The sequence below is a fragment of the Protomyctophum parallelum genome (assembly GCF_964188405.1).
Source record: "Protomyctophum parallelum genome assembly, chromosome: 3".
NCBI classification, from domain to species: domain Eukaryota; kingdom Metazoa; phylum Chordata; class Actinopteri; order Myctophiformes; family Myctophidae; genus Protomyctophum; species Protomyctophum parallelum.
The window spans coordinates 34501575-34515518 of NC_139698.1; the positions used below are offsets into that span (position 1 = coordinate 34501575).

Genomic DNA, 13944 nt, shown 5'->3' on the forward strand with positions numbered 1-13944 from the left:
CTACATTGAAGACATAAGAAACATTATGGTGGCACGCAAGCATGCACGCACGCACGCACGCATGCACAAGCAGCTGGCACTGCTTAAAAATTACTTTCTTTCCTCCTACCTGTAATTCCAATGCTGTCAAAATATTAAATTTTAAAAACTTTTTATTTTTTCCAGAAATCATGATGTGGTCACTCAAGATATTCCACAGACTTGGTTATGAAAGGATTTAGTGAGAACTATTTTCTACCGAAGTATACCCGCCAACTGTCTATCTCGTAGAATGTGTGCCAGTCATGGATGTAGCTGCCAGCACTTATGTGTGACGTAATAGACAGTAACGTGATAGACAGTAACTGTGTTATGAGTTCTGAGACATTGCTGTTGAGTTTTCCAAATATAACCTCTTGACGCTTTGAGCAGCACAAACCAAATGCAGTGAGCATTGACTTATTGACATATCCAAACCTCTGCAAATAATACCAAAACTATCTAGATGGATAGATAGCACTATAGAAATAAAATGTCATGTATTTCGGGTCACCTGCCTCTTTAACAACAGTTCTGTTAACCTCTAGTATTGTTTTAGCCCCGCTAGCAGCTTAGTTCGGTTGGTTAGTTGCATAGCCTGTCACTGTCTATGCAACGCTTTGGACAGGCATTCTGGCTTGTTTGCACTTTGCAATGGAATTTACTTAATTGATTGATCAGACTTTATTGCTATATCACAGTTATACGGTAAAAGTGGGTGGAATTCTTGTTGTGTGTGTGTGTGTGTGTGTGTGTGTGTGTGTGTGTGTGTGTGTGTGTGTGTGTGTGTGTGTGTGTGTGTGTGTGTGTGTGTGTGTGTGTGTCAGCCCAATTGAGGTTCTCGGAGATGTGTATTCCAAGGAATTTGAAATCACTGACCCATTCCACTGTGGCGCCATCTATGTGAATAGGAGCGTGTTCTCTAACAACTCGCCTCCTGACATCCATGTTCAGCTCCTTGGTCTTGTTGACAATGTGAGTGAGGTTGTTCTCCTGGCAGTGCCTGGCACCATAGGGCCAGTGTTCTGACATCATTATCGATCAGGCCCAGCACCATCGTGCCGTCAGCATTCTTGATGCTGAGCTCTGCGTGGCCACACAGTCGTGTATGTGCAGGGAGTAGAGTAGAGGAGAGGACTTGCCACGGCCGTGCAGCCCTGATGGGTTCCTGCGTTGAGGGGTGAGGGTCTGACGTGATGTTAACCATTCAGCCCTGATGGGTTCCTGCATTGAGGGGTGAGGGTCTGACGTGATGTTAACCATTCTCAGCCCTGATGGGTTCCTGCGTTGAGGGGTGAGGGTCTGACGTGATGTTAACCATTCTCGGCGGCCCGATAGGAAGTGCAGTATCCAGCTGTGTAGGCGCATATCCTCAGGTCCAGTCTTGGGAACAAAATTATAATGTTGAATGCTGTGCTGTAGTCCACATGTCAAACAGCATTCACATGCATTTGTTCAAAGTCAAAGTCATACGATTTGTCACACACATTACCGCAGTGGAATTTGTTCTCCGCATTTGACCCATCTCTTGGAGCGGTGAGCCACAGCCAAGGAGCGGTGAGCTGCAGCCGTGCCGCGCTCGGGAATTATTTATTGTTCTTCCTCTTAGAGTGAGGGCAGTGTTTAGATCTGGAGACATATATTTTTTTGTCAAATATGTTTTTATTGAACAGATTATAAATGATTACAAACATTATGATATGAAATATATTTTTTTTTATGAAACAAAATGAAAGAAAAAATAAACAAGACAAAAAAGAGAAAGAAAACCCTTAACCCTCCCACCCATACTGCTCAGTGACACTGCATACTATATAATAAGATGATAGAAAGCTCATGGAAAACATCTGAAAAGAAAATGGCGTACAGTCAACCATATCAATGGTATCCTGTCTATTAATTGTTTCTACTCAGGTAATGGACAAGGGGCAGCCAAACCTTATCAAACTGTCTCGCCCTGTTTCTCAGGAAATACCTTATTCTCTCAAGATGAAGTGTACTAGTCATTTCATTTAACCAGTGCTTAAATGCAGGAGCCTCCTCCTTCTTCCAGTGTGTCAGAATTAGTTTATTCGCTGTAATCAGACCATATGAGAAGAGTTGTTTCTGTGCTCTCGTCAACATAGGCATGGAGTCTGACAAACCCAGAATTATTAGTACAGGATCGGGGTCAATATGAATACTCAAAATATCAGAGAGCGTCTCAAATATCTTAATCCAATATCTTTGTATCCGAGGGCAAAGGGCAAGGCTATGAAGAAGATTTGCATCTATTGTATTACATTTGTCACATTGCGAAGAAATATCTGGGTATATGTTATGTAATTTTAATTTGGAATAATGGAGTCTATGTATGACTCGAAACTGGATAAGGCAATGTCTGGAATTGATAGAGCACGCATTCATTTCTTCAAGGCTGTCTTCCCAGAGCTCGTCTGAAATTGAAGTCCCCAGCTCATTTTCCCATGCCAGCTTAATAGCTGATGTAGTAGGTAGGTTTGCCACTTGAGATATTTTGACAAAATGCCATCAATCAAGCTTTATACATGAATGGCCATCAATTGCCATTGATGTATAATAAAACAAATCTGCTATCCCTAGCCTAGGCTATTCTCCCTTGAAGCTCATGCACGCACACATGCACACACACATTTGTATTTTTCAGAAATGTTAACCATTTAATTGCTATTTACTTATTGTACGGTGAATAGTGAAAATTGCTTATCTACTGTACAAGCTCACAACGTGTCGTGACGTTGGGAAACCTTTTGAAAACACTCATGTGCACGCACGCACGCACACACACACACACACACACACACACACACACACACACACACACACACACACACACACACACACACACACCTATTATTGTCCCCATCCATCTTGTAATAGCTGTACAGTATGCCACCGGATATGTGGACATTATTTGATGGAACATATGAATATCCCAGTTAAATAAAAGGCTGCTATTAGATTTTCACTGCTGTATATCATTCTGTCATTAGCATTCTTTTCAATGTGCCATGTGAGAGAAAGGTCAGCTTTTGTGTGAAATCAATTAGCTTTAACTCCCCTCAGGGGCAGCTGTCATCTCCTTCTCATAGATATTTTGGGATTTTAATTTGTATTCAAAAATCACATTCGGGTCGTTGATTGAGGAGACGTGTAGGGCAAGACCTTGTAATCCCCACCTGACAGATATCTTTCTTTTGAATTTTCTCAGGTCATAAATTGTTCACTTGTGAAATCGAAATTCCAGGCACCAGTGGTGTTATTGAAATGACAAGTCTAGTGTCAAATAGGGTAAAGGATTTTTTTCTCTCTACTTAATGACAGTATTTGCATCATAGAACCAACTATTCCTGAACTCAAGTTACTCCACCAGACATCTTAAAGGACCATACCGGTGAGCAAGAGAGAAAGCAAGCGAGTGTGTTGTTAATTTGGTATACACTATAATAGACTATGTGTAATCTACTGTAGGCCTACAGGTTGTGTTAAAGGACCATACTGGTGTTCATTACAATTTCATTTACAGACACTCTTACCCAGAGCAACTTAAAAGTGTAAGATTGGAATAAGCAGAATAAGCATGAACTCTAAGCACAAATACCTGTAGGCACTACATGGCCGAGTGCAGAGAGAACAATGTAGTGCCTCAAAGAACAATTAGCAGGTAAACGATGAACGTAGCATCTGTCAATGAAACTGTCTGCTGTTGTCTACGATTCATGGTATACAGTACTTGGCTTTTCTACTGTGGAGCATTTTCCAAAGCATGCATAGTTTGCTTTTCACCGATGCCGTCAAAGGAATAATATTGTGTCCAATATATATTATCAACCAAAACGATGGTTCTCACTATGGTTGTTTCTTGGACTGTCTGATAGGCATTTTGTACTATTGGCTGCAGTAAGTCCAGTTGGGTACATGGATTTTGAGGCATTAGATAAAAGCCTTGGCTGGTTAAACAGATAAATGAGGAGGGCCCTGGCCCTGCATGGTACCAGCCTTGAATCCCCATGATTATAGACCGTTGCAAATGTGATGGTCATGCACTGGATAATACTTGAAGTGATATTGAACTCTAAATTGCACAGGCAGATGGGTAGCCACATACTGAGAGAGACGGATGGACAAACGCAAGGACAGACAAAAATATCTTTGCTGTCGAGAAGGAATCACCAACTCCTACATGTTAAGCAATACTGCTTCATCAAAAATAAAAAGAGAGGATCCGGGCAAACTGCTTCATCAAAGTTGGTGTTGTGACTTTATATATTGTCATTTACTTCCATGAGATGGGGAGAGGTGGTGTAGTTAGTTTACTTTAATAGCAGACAGTTTGAGGGTGGAGTTAAGAGGTTATGTTCAAAGCACTTTTTATTACTTTTCTTTGGATCAATTATGTTCGAAACAACACCCAGACAATAGCACTGGTTTATGAAGACAAAAAAAAAAAAGAAACCTAAATAATTGAGTTATGTGGTTTCCTCCCGACAGCAACGATGTGCAAACACGCACACGCACACGCACGCAATGAGAGTAAGGAGGAGTTGTTTCTGGGTTTCAGGGACAAGCTGCAATTTTTTCATCTATAAATCACAACCTAGAGATTAATTTGTGTCAACTTCTTGATTTAATTCAGTCATGTTTTATTTAAAAAAAAATTACCCCTGGATCTTTGAGACACATTCCGTTTTATCGTTATAAATTCTGGAGCGACAATGGCTAGGGAGCTAGTTGCAGTACGATTAAAGAGGATGTCATATCTCTGCTTTCTCCTCTGCTTCTTCACACCCAGGCTATCTGGATTGAATATCCCTGCACCCATCATCAGCAACAAAAATTGGCTACGGCTGCATTATGTGATGGAGAGCAACCACCGCCACAAAGGCTTCAGGTCTCAGTATCAAGGTAAGAGATGATTACTTCATTTGCAAATCATAATAGAGGTCCTGCTATTCGAGCAAAAAAGCAACTGGGAAAAAAACATTGTAATTGTGAATTGTGTTTTTGATCTTTGTCAACTGAATATCATGAATGTGATGAAGGGTACATGATGGTTCTTTCTGCTGCAAACCCCTGACATCAAAAGTCCTTAATAAAATATTTAAGAGATACTGTACACAGTTTTCCTGCTTATAAAAACATATAGCTTGGGTGGCTCGATAACCCATTACCCTGGCGGTGTCTTCTGGTAGGACTTTCAACATGGTACTCACTGTATATAATGTACTTAAGATAGTCCAGTAGGACAGCCCCAAATCAAACATGAAAGTGTGCCCTGTCACCATAAAAGGCTTTATAAAGAGTTTTCTTTCCGGTAGCATGCATGTGTAGCAGCCCATTGTAGACGTAAAATCAATTGCATGAAAACTCTCCTTCAGGAGTGTTGTGCTATACTCAAACAATTTTCCCCTGTGTGTTAGTCATTCATGGTATCAATAGGACACACTTTTTGTAACATGCTGTAGGGATGCTGTAAGCAACTAGAGTTAATCACTTATTTCAAAGTGACAGTCCAGAGGAAGGGGGATCGTCCCAATGCTTGCAAATCCAAATCACCTTGTTTTTGCTTCACTCATCCCTCATTGCTTTTGGCTATTTCTTTGTCCACCTATGGTTATGACAGTCGCTTGCATCACCTGGCTTTTGTGTGAAGTCTGTTCCATGTTGTGTTGAATTATACATTCGTAGACATTCAGTGTTGTAGTCGGCTGCTCTTTGATTCTTTCTGTATATCATGTATTACCCCGTACAGTATATATAACAAAAAATTGCTTAAATCAATTTTGATTCGTTGTTTAACATACAGTATCTACTTTTGGAAACGAACAAGCTAGTTTGGAAATTGCATGGCTGCATTTCCTATGAAAAAGGAGGCACACCAATAGCAATTATTCTATTAATTCTAATAATGACCAAGTTTTATTCAAAGAAAGAAACACTTGTACTGTATCTTCTCACATCTAATACTGTAACTTCTTTTATCTAATGGATTCTTTTTATTGCTCTCAACCAGTGAAAAGCTCTGGAGAGCTTAAATCCAGAGGGGTAAAATTATTACCGGGAAAGGACAACACTAACAAACTCTCTTTGAGTAAGTCTTTTATTTTTCTTATGCAAATGTCATTGTTTGGACTTTTTTTGTTTATTCAGGGCTTGTGTTCTGGGTCTTTCTTTCGTTCTCGTCTCTTTCGTTGCTGCATCATTTGGTGAAGGCATTACGCTACAGTACTAGATTTTGCAGAAGTGCAGTCTTTTGTCTTTCTGACAACCTATTTCCCCCCAAATCTCTGGACTCCATGTCCTTACAGAAATATGTTCAGCTAGATGAGACCCAGGACTAGACTGTATGTTGCAGCAAAAATCATAATTTAAATATCTTGTGACCTCTAAAAGTCCCCTCTTTCTGTCTCAGTCATTCATTCACTGTGTTTCACTCTGTCCAGCCTAAGCAATACATCACATTATGGCATACTCCGTAAGATCCTCTGTGTTAATTTTACTCTGAGAGTTAAACTAACACTCAGGATTTCACAGTATGAGCAGTATGATCTGCATTCACATATCTGTACACACACGCACACACACTGCAGTAGTGACCACTTATTTGGAAGATGAATTGTGTACACTTCAGAACCGAGGTGAATGCATTCTAATAGTTGCTGAGCTTTTCCATTAACATAAGCTTTTCAGGAAACTCAAAACCTTATGAGAAACGACTTCCACAATGTGCTAAACACTTTAGTGACAACAAGTTGTAATCTTTATTACCTTGTGTGTCACAGACGTGACTTCAGAGACATGAATAATGCAAAGGTTTATCATCTGTTCTCCTTCTCTGTTCTTCTCCTGTGTATGTCTAAAAAGGGACTAGGAGGTGGCACATATGCCATGTGTGACATATGCCATTTTCACGCTGTATAATTGAACCCATAACACTATTATTACTAGCTCGCCCTCAATTAACCACAAATCTAATGAACTTCCTAAATGAAAAAAGAATGAATGCCTCCGGATCTGCTTGGTTGCTGCATGTGTGTGATGTCTTACTGCAAAGTTATGATAGCACATTTTTCATGAATTTCATTTGCAGCGCATGATTTATTTGATTCTCAGAATATACTGTATGAGAAAGATAGGGCTCTTTAATGTCCATACACGCATACACGCACGCACGCACACGTGCACAGTTGCACACACACACGCACACGCGCACGCGCGCGCACACACACACACACACACACACACACACACACACACACACACACACACACACACACACACACACACACAGCACTCATACTTATGCAGCCAACTTTTATTCCACTTCCAAGTCTTGGCTTATGCAGTGTAGTGAAGGCTGTATATTTCACCCTATACCCAAAGCTTAATCGAGGGTACTTAAACCATTAGTATGTATGGGGAGTCACTGAGTGATTATTGTGGCTCCTGTAATGTAGTTGAAGGTTATTTAATCCTCTTAGTCCCTGTTGGACTCAGATAGATTCTTTCCATTTTGTCTAGCTCAGGGAAGAGAGAAGTCGAGTGTTGCATTCAGTTTGATAACACTCAACGAGAGTGTGCATTCACAACACCACAACTGGCAATACAAGACCTCTGACTTTGATACATGGGGTCAATTTGTCTATCTACATAATTACTGCAACCATATGTTTCTTACCAGGCATTAGCGTTTTGAATGGTCTTCCAGGAAGTATTTAAGCACCCATTCAACAGTTTTAATTTGCTGGCTGTGTCGGTCTTTGGCGATGAAGGTTATTCTCACTTACAACATTTTCAATTATTGTCTTTCACAGTGAATGAGGGAGGTATCAAACAGGTGTCCAATTACTGCCCAGACCCAGGGGAGCCTGAGAATGGAAAACGGACCGGTTCAGACTTCAGGTGAGTTGGCACACATCACAGAACTGAGTAAAGGGCTTCAGACAGAGTTGATGGTCCGTACAAATATTTTCACAAATGGAACATTCAGTTTTATAAACAAAACAAAAGTCCAGCATACAGTTAAAACTGTATGCTGGACTTAGACCTTTTCATTTTAGCACCAATGAATCTCGCTACACTGTAAAGGTCCTTACACACTGGCGAATTGGCGACGCGATTTATTCGTGCGAATAATTCGCATTTTATTAAAACCAATTGAAGTCAATGCAAGCTTCCACATCAGTGGCGAATTTGCGAATGTGCGAAAATGCGACAGTTTTCGCTCTTTATTTGTTCGCTCTGGTGTCGAATTTTGCAGACATTCGCAGGCGAACTGCAGCACCTCTGACCAATCAGAATGCAGCCCAAACTTGTTGCTGTGTATAAACAGCGGCGTTCCGTACAGTAGCTGTCAACAGAGCAGCCGTCGGTCCGGCTACGCAGGTCGGGATAGCACAGCGGCACACACTGTTGCACACCTCCCCTCCTACAACTCGTTGGGTGTGTGTGCGCTCGCGTGTGCGTGCGTGCGTGCGTGCCGTGGACATGGCACATGGGACGGGTGTGCATTTGTGCAACGTCAACAGAGCAGCAGTCGGTCCGGCTACGCAGGTCGGGATAGCGCAGCAGCACACACTGTTGCACACGGTCACACCTCCCCTCCTACAACTAGTTGGGTGTGTGTGCGCTCGCGTGTGCATGCGCGCGTGCGTGCGTGGTGCGTGGACATGGCACATGTGTGTGCATGTGCTAACAGCACGCAACGGCAACAGCGAGTAACGGGCTCCGCCAGACTTTGGTCTGTAGTATGTAGGGTGGTCTCAGGTAAAGTGGGCCATCACTAAGGTAAAATGAGCCAAGGTCTCTGCCTCCTAGACCTTTGAGTTTTAACAGCCAATGCTGCACATCATGTGCACACAGCACATATGTCTTGACACAGCTGTGCTTGACAAAACAATTGATTTGATTGGTCTATTTTTTATTTATTTTTATCATGGCAGCATTTTTCAAAATGGCCACCAGCAACAACTGTTTTCTTATGAATGATGGATATAATATGATATTTCAGACTCATTTACCATATAGTACTTGGTAAGTGTCTTTTGCATGATTGAAAATTGTCATTGAATATTCAAGATGGCCACCATCACTTGTATGATTGTCTGATATGGGTGATCTCGGTGTCAAATCAGTATTTCTTTATGATCCAGAATTCAATCTTTGGAATTGGCCAGAAGCTTCCTTCTACCTCACAAATGAATATCAACAGGGCATGTGTATAAGCTCAGAAGCCCATACAGCCCACGCAGTCTTTTTCCCGTGGCCAACATGCTTGTCACAGTGTCACAACCCGTCAATGCATGGAACACTGGTATAGTTTGTGTGCTTTCTCCTGCCATATCCCTGCTGCAATTTAATGGGCTGCTATAAGTATCGGAAATTTCTTATGGTGCCGACTATGTTCATGACTTTTATTGACACACCCAATAATAAAAATAGGTATTCCATTGAGTATCTCATGGTCAGAAACCATGAAATAGATACCAAGTTTGCGTTTCTAGCTCATCTGGTTCAGAAGTTCAAGCCAAACATATTTTCTGCGTGCTAATATTGTGGCGGCCATATTGGATTTCATGGAAACTTTCAATGCAAAAAATGTTCGTATTCATATTATTGATCAACCTGTGAAGTTTCGTGGAAATATCTCTGTTAAAAAAATTGCCCTATTCACCCCCCAGTATAACTAATAGGGGCTAATATTGGGGCGGCCATATTGGACTTTCGCCCAACAATTGACCAGGTTGTCCATATAGGTTGTGATCCTACTGGGTCATAGATATTATTTCTGGTGGACAACTTTGTATGTTATGACAAATGCAGGTCAACCCCCTTTGCCCCCTGGGTAAGTTATTAGTGCAGCCACACCCGGCAGCCAGCAAAAACTAAAGTCCTCAATGGGCCCAAAAGGTAAGGGCCGGCCCTACCTGGGCCCTCATCACACCATGTACACTCAAGACACTGCCCCCGCTGCCACCCATAGATCTCCATATATGGAGCTGACCTGTTCTGACATTCCATATGTTGATCTGACCTCATCTGTACACTCAAGAAAGACACGCTCCATTTATGGCCAGTACAGAATTCATTCCATATGTTGATCTGATCCCCCCATGCCAAAGTGCCAGCGCTCACCCAACAGTCTGCTGTCACCCAGGCGGATACATGCATGCTCGCTTCTTGCCCTCAGGGTGTCTTACTGGTTTTATTAATACAATGTAGGGCTAATGACATTATTGTGGGAATGTGGGTATAGCCCCTCCTATATTCAGCTATAGTGTCGATTTTTGTCCTAACAAAAACATGAAATGCCATTCACAATGAATGGAGAATTTACGTCATGTGTCTGAGCAAATCGCCGATTTTTGTCCTACACAGACTAAATTCCCATTGACAATGAATGGATAATGTACGATGAAAAGAGCACCCCTCACTTCACACGGATGTGATTTCTTTTAAATCAGAAATGACTGTTTTTCTTTGCAGCTTGAGTGGCCCATTTTAGCTGAAAATAAAAAAAATAAGTCGGCTAAGCAGTATACGTGATCACCTTATCATTGACAACTGAGATTGCTTTCACCCATGGCATTTACCCTGAGTAGTCATATATGACTGATATTATTTCATCTGTTGCATTGCATCTCCCGCCATAACAACCATAGACTGTTTTATGTCAAGTACACTTGTAGCGAGAATCATGTGCATCCATTGGCTGTTCAACTTTAAAAAGCAAGGCTAAAGAAAACGGTGGCCCATCTTAGCTGATCAGGTGGCTTATTTTACATGAAAATGCTACATCTTAAAAATATGTGACAGCTTGTTTCAGTCAGAGGCTGTAGGGACTAAACTATTATTTGTTATTAAATACATTTAACTTAAACATGATATTAAACAGTCAATAATAATCATATAACCCCAATTTAGTGTCATGCATTGCTTTATCTCAGTTTAATTACCAAATTGCCAAAAAGTGGCCCAAATTAGCTGACATCCCCCTATTCATAATTTTATTTTATCGACGGCACGGGTGAGCAGCCGACCGGCCGTCGATCCCAAATGACTCTGGACTCCACTTCACGGTAGTGAAGAAGACAAGAAGTGGTGGAAAGGATAGTAGGATATACCAATACAAACAAAAGAGGTATTAGCGCACGCTGCACACCAATTTATTGAGGATCGAGGTGCATGCTGACCACGGGACGGGAGACAAACTTGTAAAGGATCGGTTGCACAGCTCGTAGTCACGAATCACGATACAGAACACTTCTATTAAAGACCAACGTTTCGGCACATGAGTGCCTTCTCTTTAGGGTATGAAAGAAATTAAGGATACCAATAATGACATAACGCAGGAGAAGAGTAGTGGAGTGGAGGAGGAGGAGTTGTTCAAGTTAAATTGATGCGTTGACGTTATTATGGTATTTACCATAGGCAATATGCCAATATTGAAAAAAGTTAAAATAACCAGTGAACAGGCTCATCAAAAAGGTAAGATTTGCACTAGGCTATTTCTGCTGTGCAGACCCGTTTTTGACCCGAAAATAAAGACTTTATAACCGGAATATATGCCCACATGCACGGGCGCGGCCGGTACCAGTTGTACCATATGTGGGCCGGTACCAATTGGACCCCTCCATCTGTGAAGTACTGGATACGGGGGTATTAAAGAAAGGATACCAAAGCGGGAGGGGGAGGAGAGGAGAGGAGGAGGGAGAGGAGAGGAGCTATAATCGCACAATACGCGTCGCATATAGATGTGTACACTGCATAGGCAAACGCGAATAAATTCGCCGGGCAAATATTTCACATTTTCAGATCGCTTATTCGCATCGCGTCGCTAATTCGCCAGTGTGTAATGACCTTAACTCTTGAGTCTTGAGCATTCAATCCAAATTGACCTGTACAGTACGTGTCCATTTGGGTACATTTGTACACTCTCAGAGTTATAAATGGATAAAGGCCAGTGGCCCCTTTTGGATAGAGACCCTTGGTTTAAGAAACACTGCCTTAAGCACTAACCACACCAAAGGGTCAAGGCGGTTTTAGCGTTGTCCCTGCGGTGTGATATGTCTTGTTGCACGTTGACCCACGTTGACCCTAGTGATTGAACGCATGGAATTCAATGGCCCAAACCACACAAAAGGGTCAAGACGGTTTTGCATGGTGACCCTTTGGTGTGGTTAGGGCTTAAGAAATACATAGAAATATAAAACATTCTCCAAAGTAGCCTTCAAAGTGGCAAGTACTTAATAGCACTTGTGTCCTCACTGATCAGTATTCAGAGCAAGAGGAGCCTGAGGGTTGGTTATATCTTACCAGCTTCCACATGAGTGCTGGAATGGAGCAGGCAGGCAGGCAGGGGCCTGAGATTTAGTTAGCTGCTGCAATTAAGTCCAATCTCCTGTCCCTACCGTACTGGAAACCTGGCGTTTGCGTTCCCTTCCCCTTTTCATGCACAGATACCGCATTCGCTCTCATGAGCATCCCTATTGTGCTGCACGCAAAAGGGCTCCGGTACTGTTGTAATCTACACTGTGCACTTGGCACTCAAGTATGGACACATTTAATCCTTGCTAGGTTTTCTCAGTTGCCATTACGAGGAGTATAGGTTGCTCTGTCTGAACCAGCAGTAGTAGTGCATAATATACGCACTACATTCATGGGATGGATTCAGTTAGTATATTGAGATGTAATCCCAGATAAATGTAACGGAGAAATAAATGGGATTTGCCTCAGGGCTTTTCTTTGGAACCGATTGCTTCTCTGACTGTAATATTTGGTATCTCTCCAGCATCGGAGCAACTGCTCAGTTCACCTGTGACGAAGACCATGTGCTGCAGGGCTCCAAAACGATTACCTGCCAACGCGTGGCAGAGGTCTTTGCTGCTTGGAGCGACCACAGGCCTGTCTGCAAGGGTGAGGGGAGGTTCCTGGAGAGCTAATAAAGCTGTTTGATTAACTGCCACTGGATGTAGGCTCTATGCAGATAGAGGAAAGTTCACTTCTGTTAATTATGTATGAAAGGCTCTGCAGCAGCACTCCACTTTTTCATGACAACGAAGGCTTTGGTTGTGCTTTGAAACATTCCATAATAGAGCATCGCAGTCCCGCCCCCTACCAGGGCCCAGGAAATGATTCTCCGTTCATTTTCTTCATAGACATTTTAAAAAGTATTTATTTAAAGACGTTTACGCCGCGGACAAAGCTAACTCTTATTGTGACAAATCATGACAACAAACACAATTGTTTTGGGCCGAACAAATAATTAGAAAGAAGAAAAAAACTGCAGGTTACAACACATTCTTTCTTTTTCTTTTTTTTGTCATCAAAGTTTTTTTAATGATTTTAAATAAAGCAGGGATGTCAAACTCAAATACACAGTGGGCCAAAATAAAGAAATTGGTACAAGTCGAGGGCCGGACTCAACACACGGGCCATTTTTGGGGAGAGGGGTAGCTGAAAGTTGACCACAAAGTGATATACTTTCACTGCTGATCAATAGTGAAGAGAAGACGCATGCTTGCGCTTGCGGGCCCTCGATACGTGACAATGCACTCGCAGTGCATTGTAGGACTTGTAGTATTATGGTGGTCCGTGCAATATACCAGAGGGCCAGTTCTAATACTAATTAAATATCATCCCGCGGGCCAAAGATAATTCATTCACGGGCCTGATTTGGCCCCCGGGCCTTGAGTTTGACATATATGAAATAAAGCATACACAACACTTTTTTGTTGTTTTTCTTCTTTGTAATTATTTGTTTGGTCCAAAATATTGTGTTTGTTGTCATGAGTTGTCACGACTCGAGTTGGCTTTGTCCGCGGCGTAACCGTCTTTAAATAAATACGTTTTGAAATGTCTATGGGAAAAATGCATTGGGAAACATTTACTGGGCCTGGCGTCGTCATG

The 13944-nt window shown here is 41.9% G+C and overlaps 1 protein-coding gene across 1 annotated transcript in view; it reads left to right on the top strand.

Annotated features, from left to right (window-relative positions):
* LOC310855938 (CUB and sushi domain-containing protein 3-like) overlaps nt 1-13944 on the top strand; it is a gene marked incomplete at its 5' end in the record, with an annotated part of 374665 nt that overhangs the window by 94287 nt on the left and 266434 nt on the right. Inside the window, 4 exons of the mRNA XM_083761135.1 lie at nt 4829-4941; nt 6050-6127; nt 7851-7938; nt 12827-12951. Coding sequence (XP_083617261.1) covers nt 4829-4941; nt 6050-6127; nt 7851-7938; nt 12827-12951 — 404 coding nt within the window. The remainder of the gene's footprint in view (nt 1-4828; nt 4942-6049; nt 6128-7850; nt 7939-12826; nt 12952-13944) is intronic.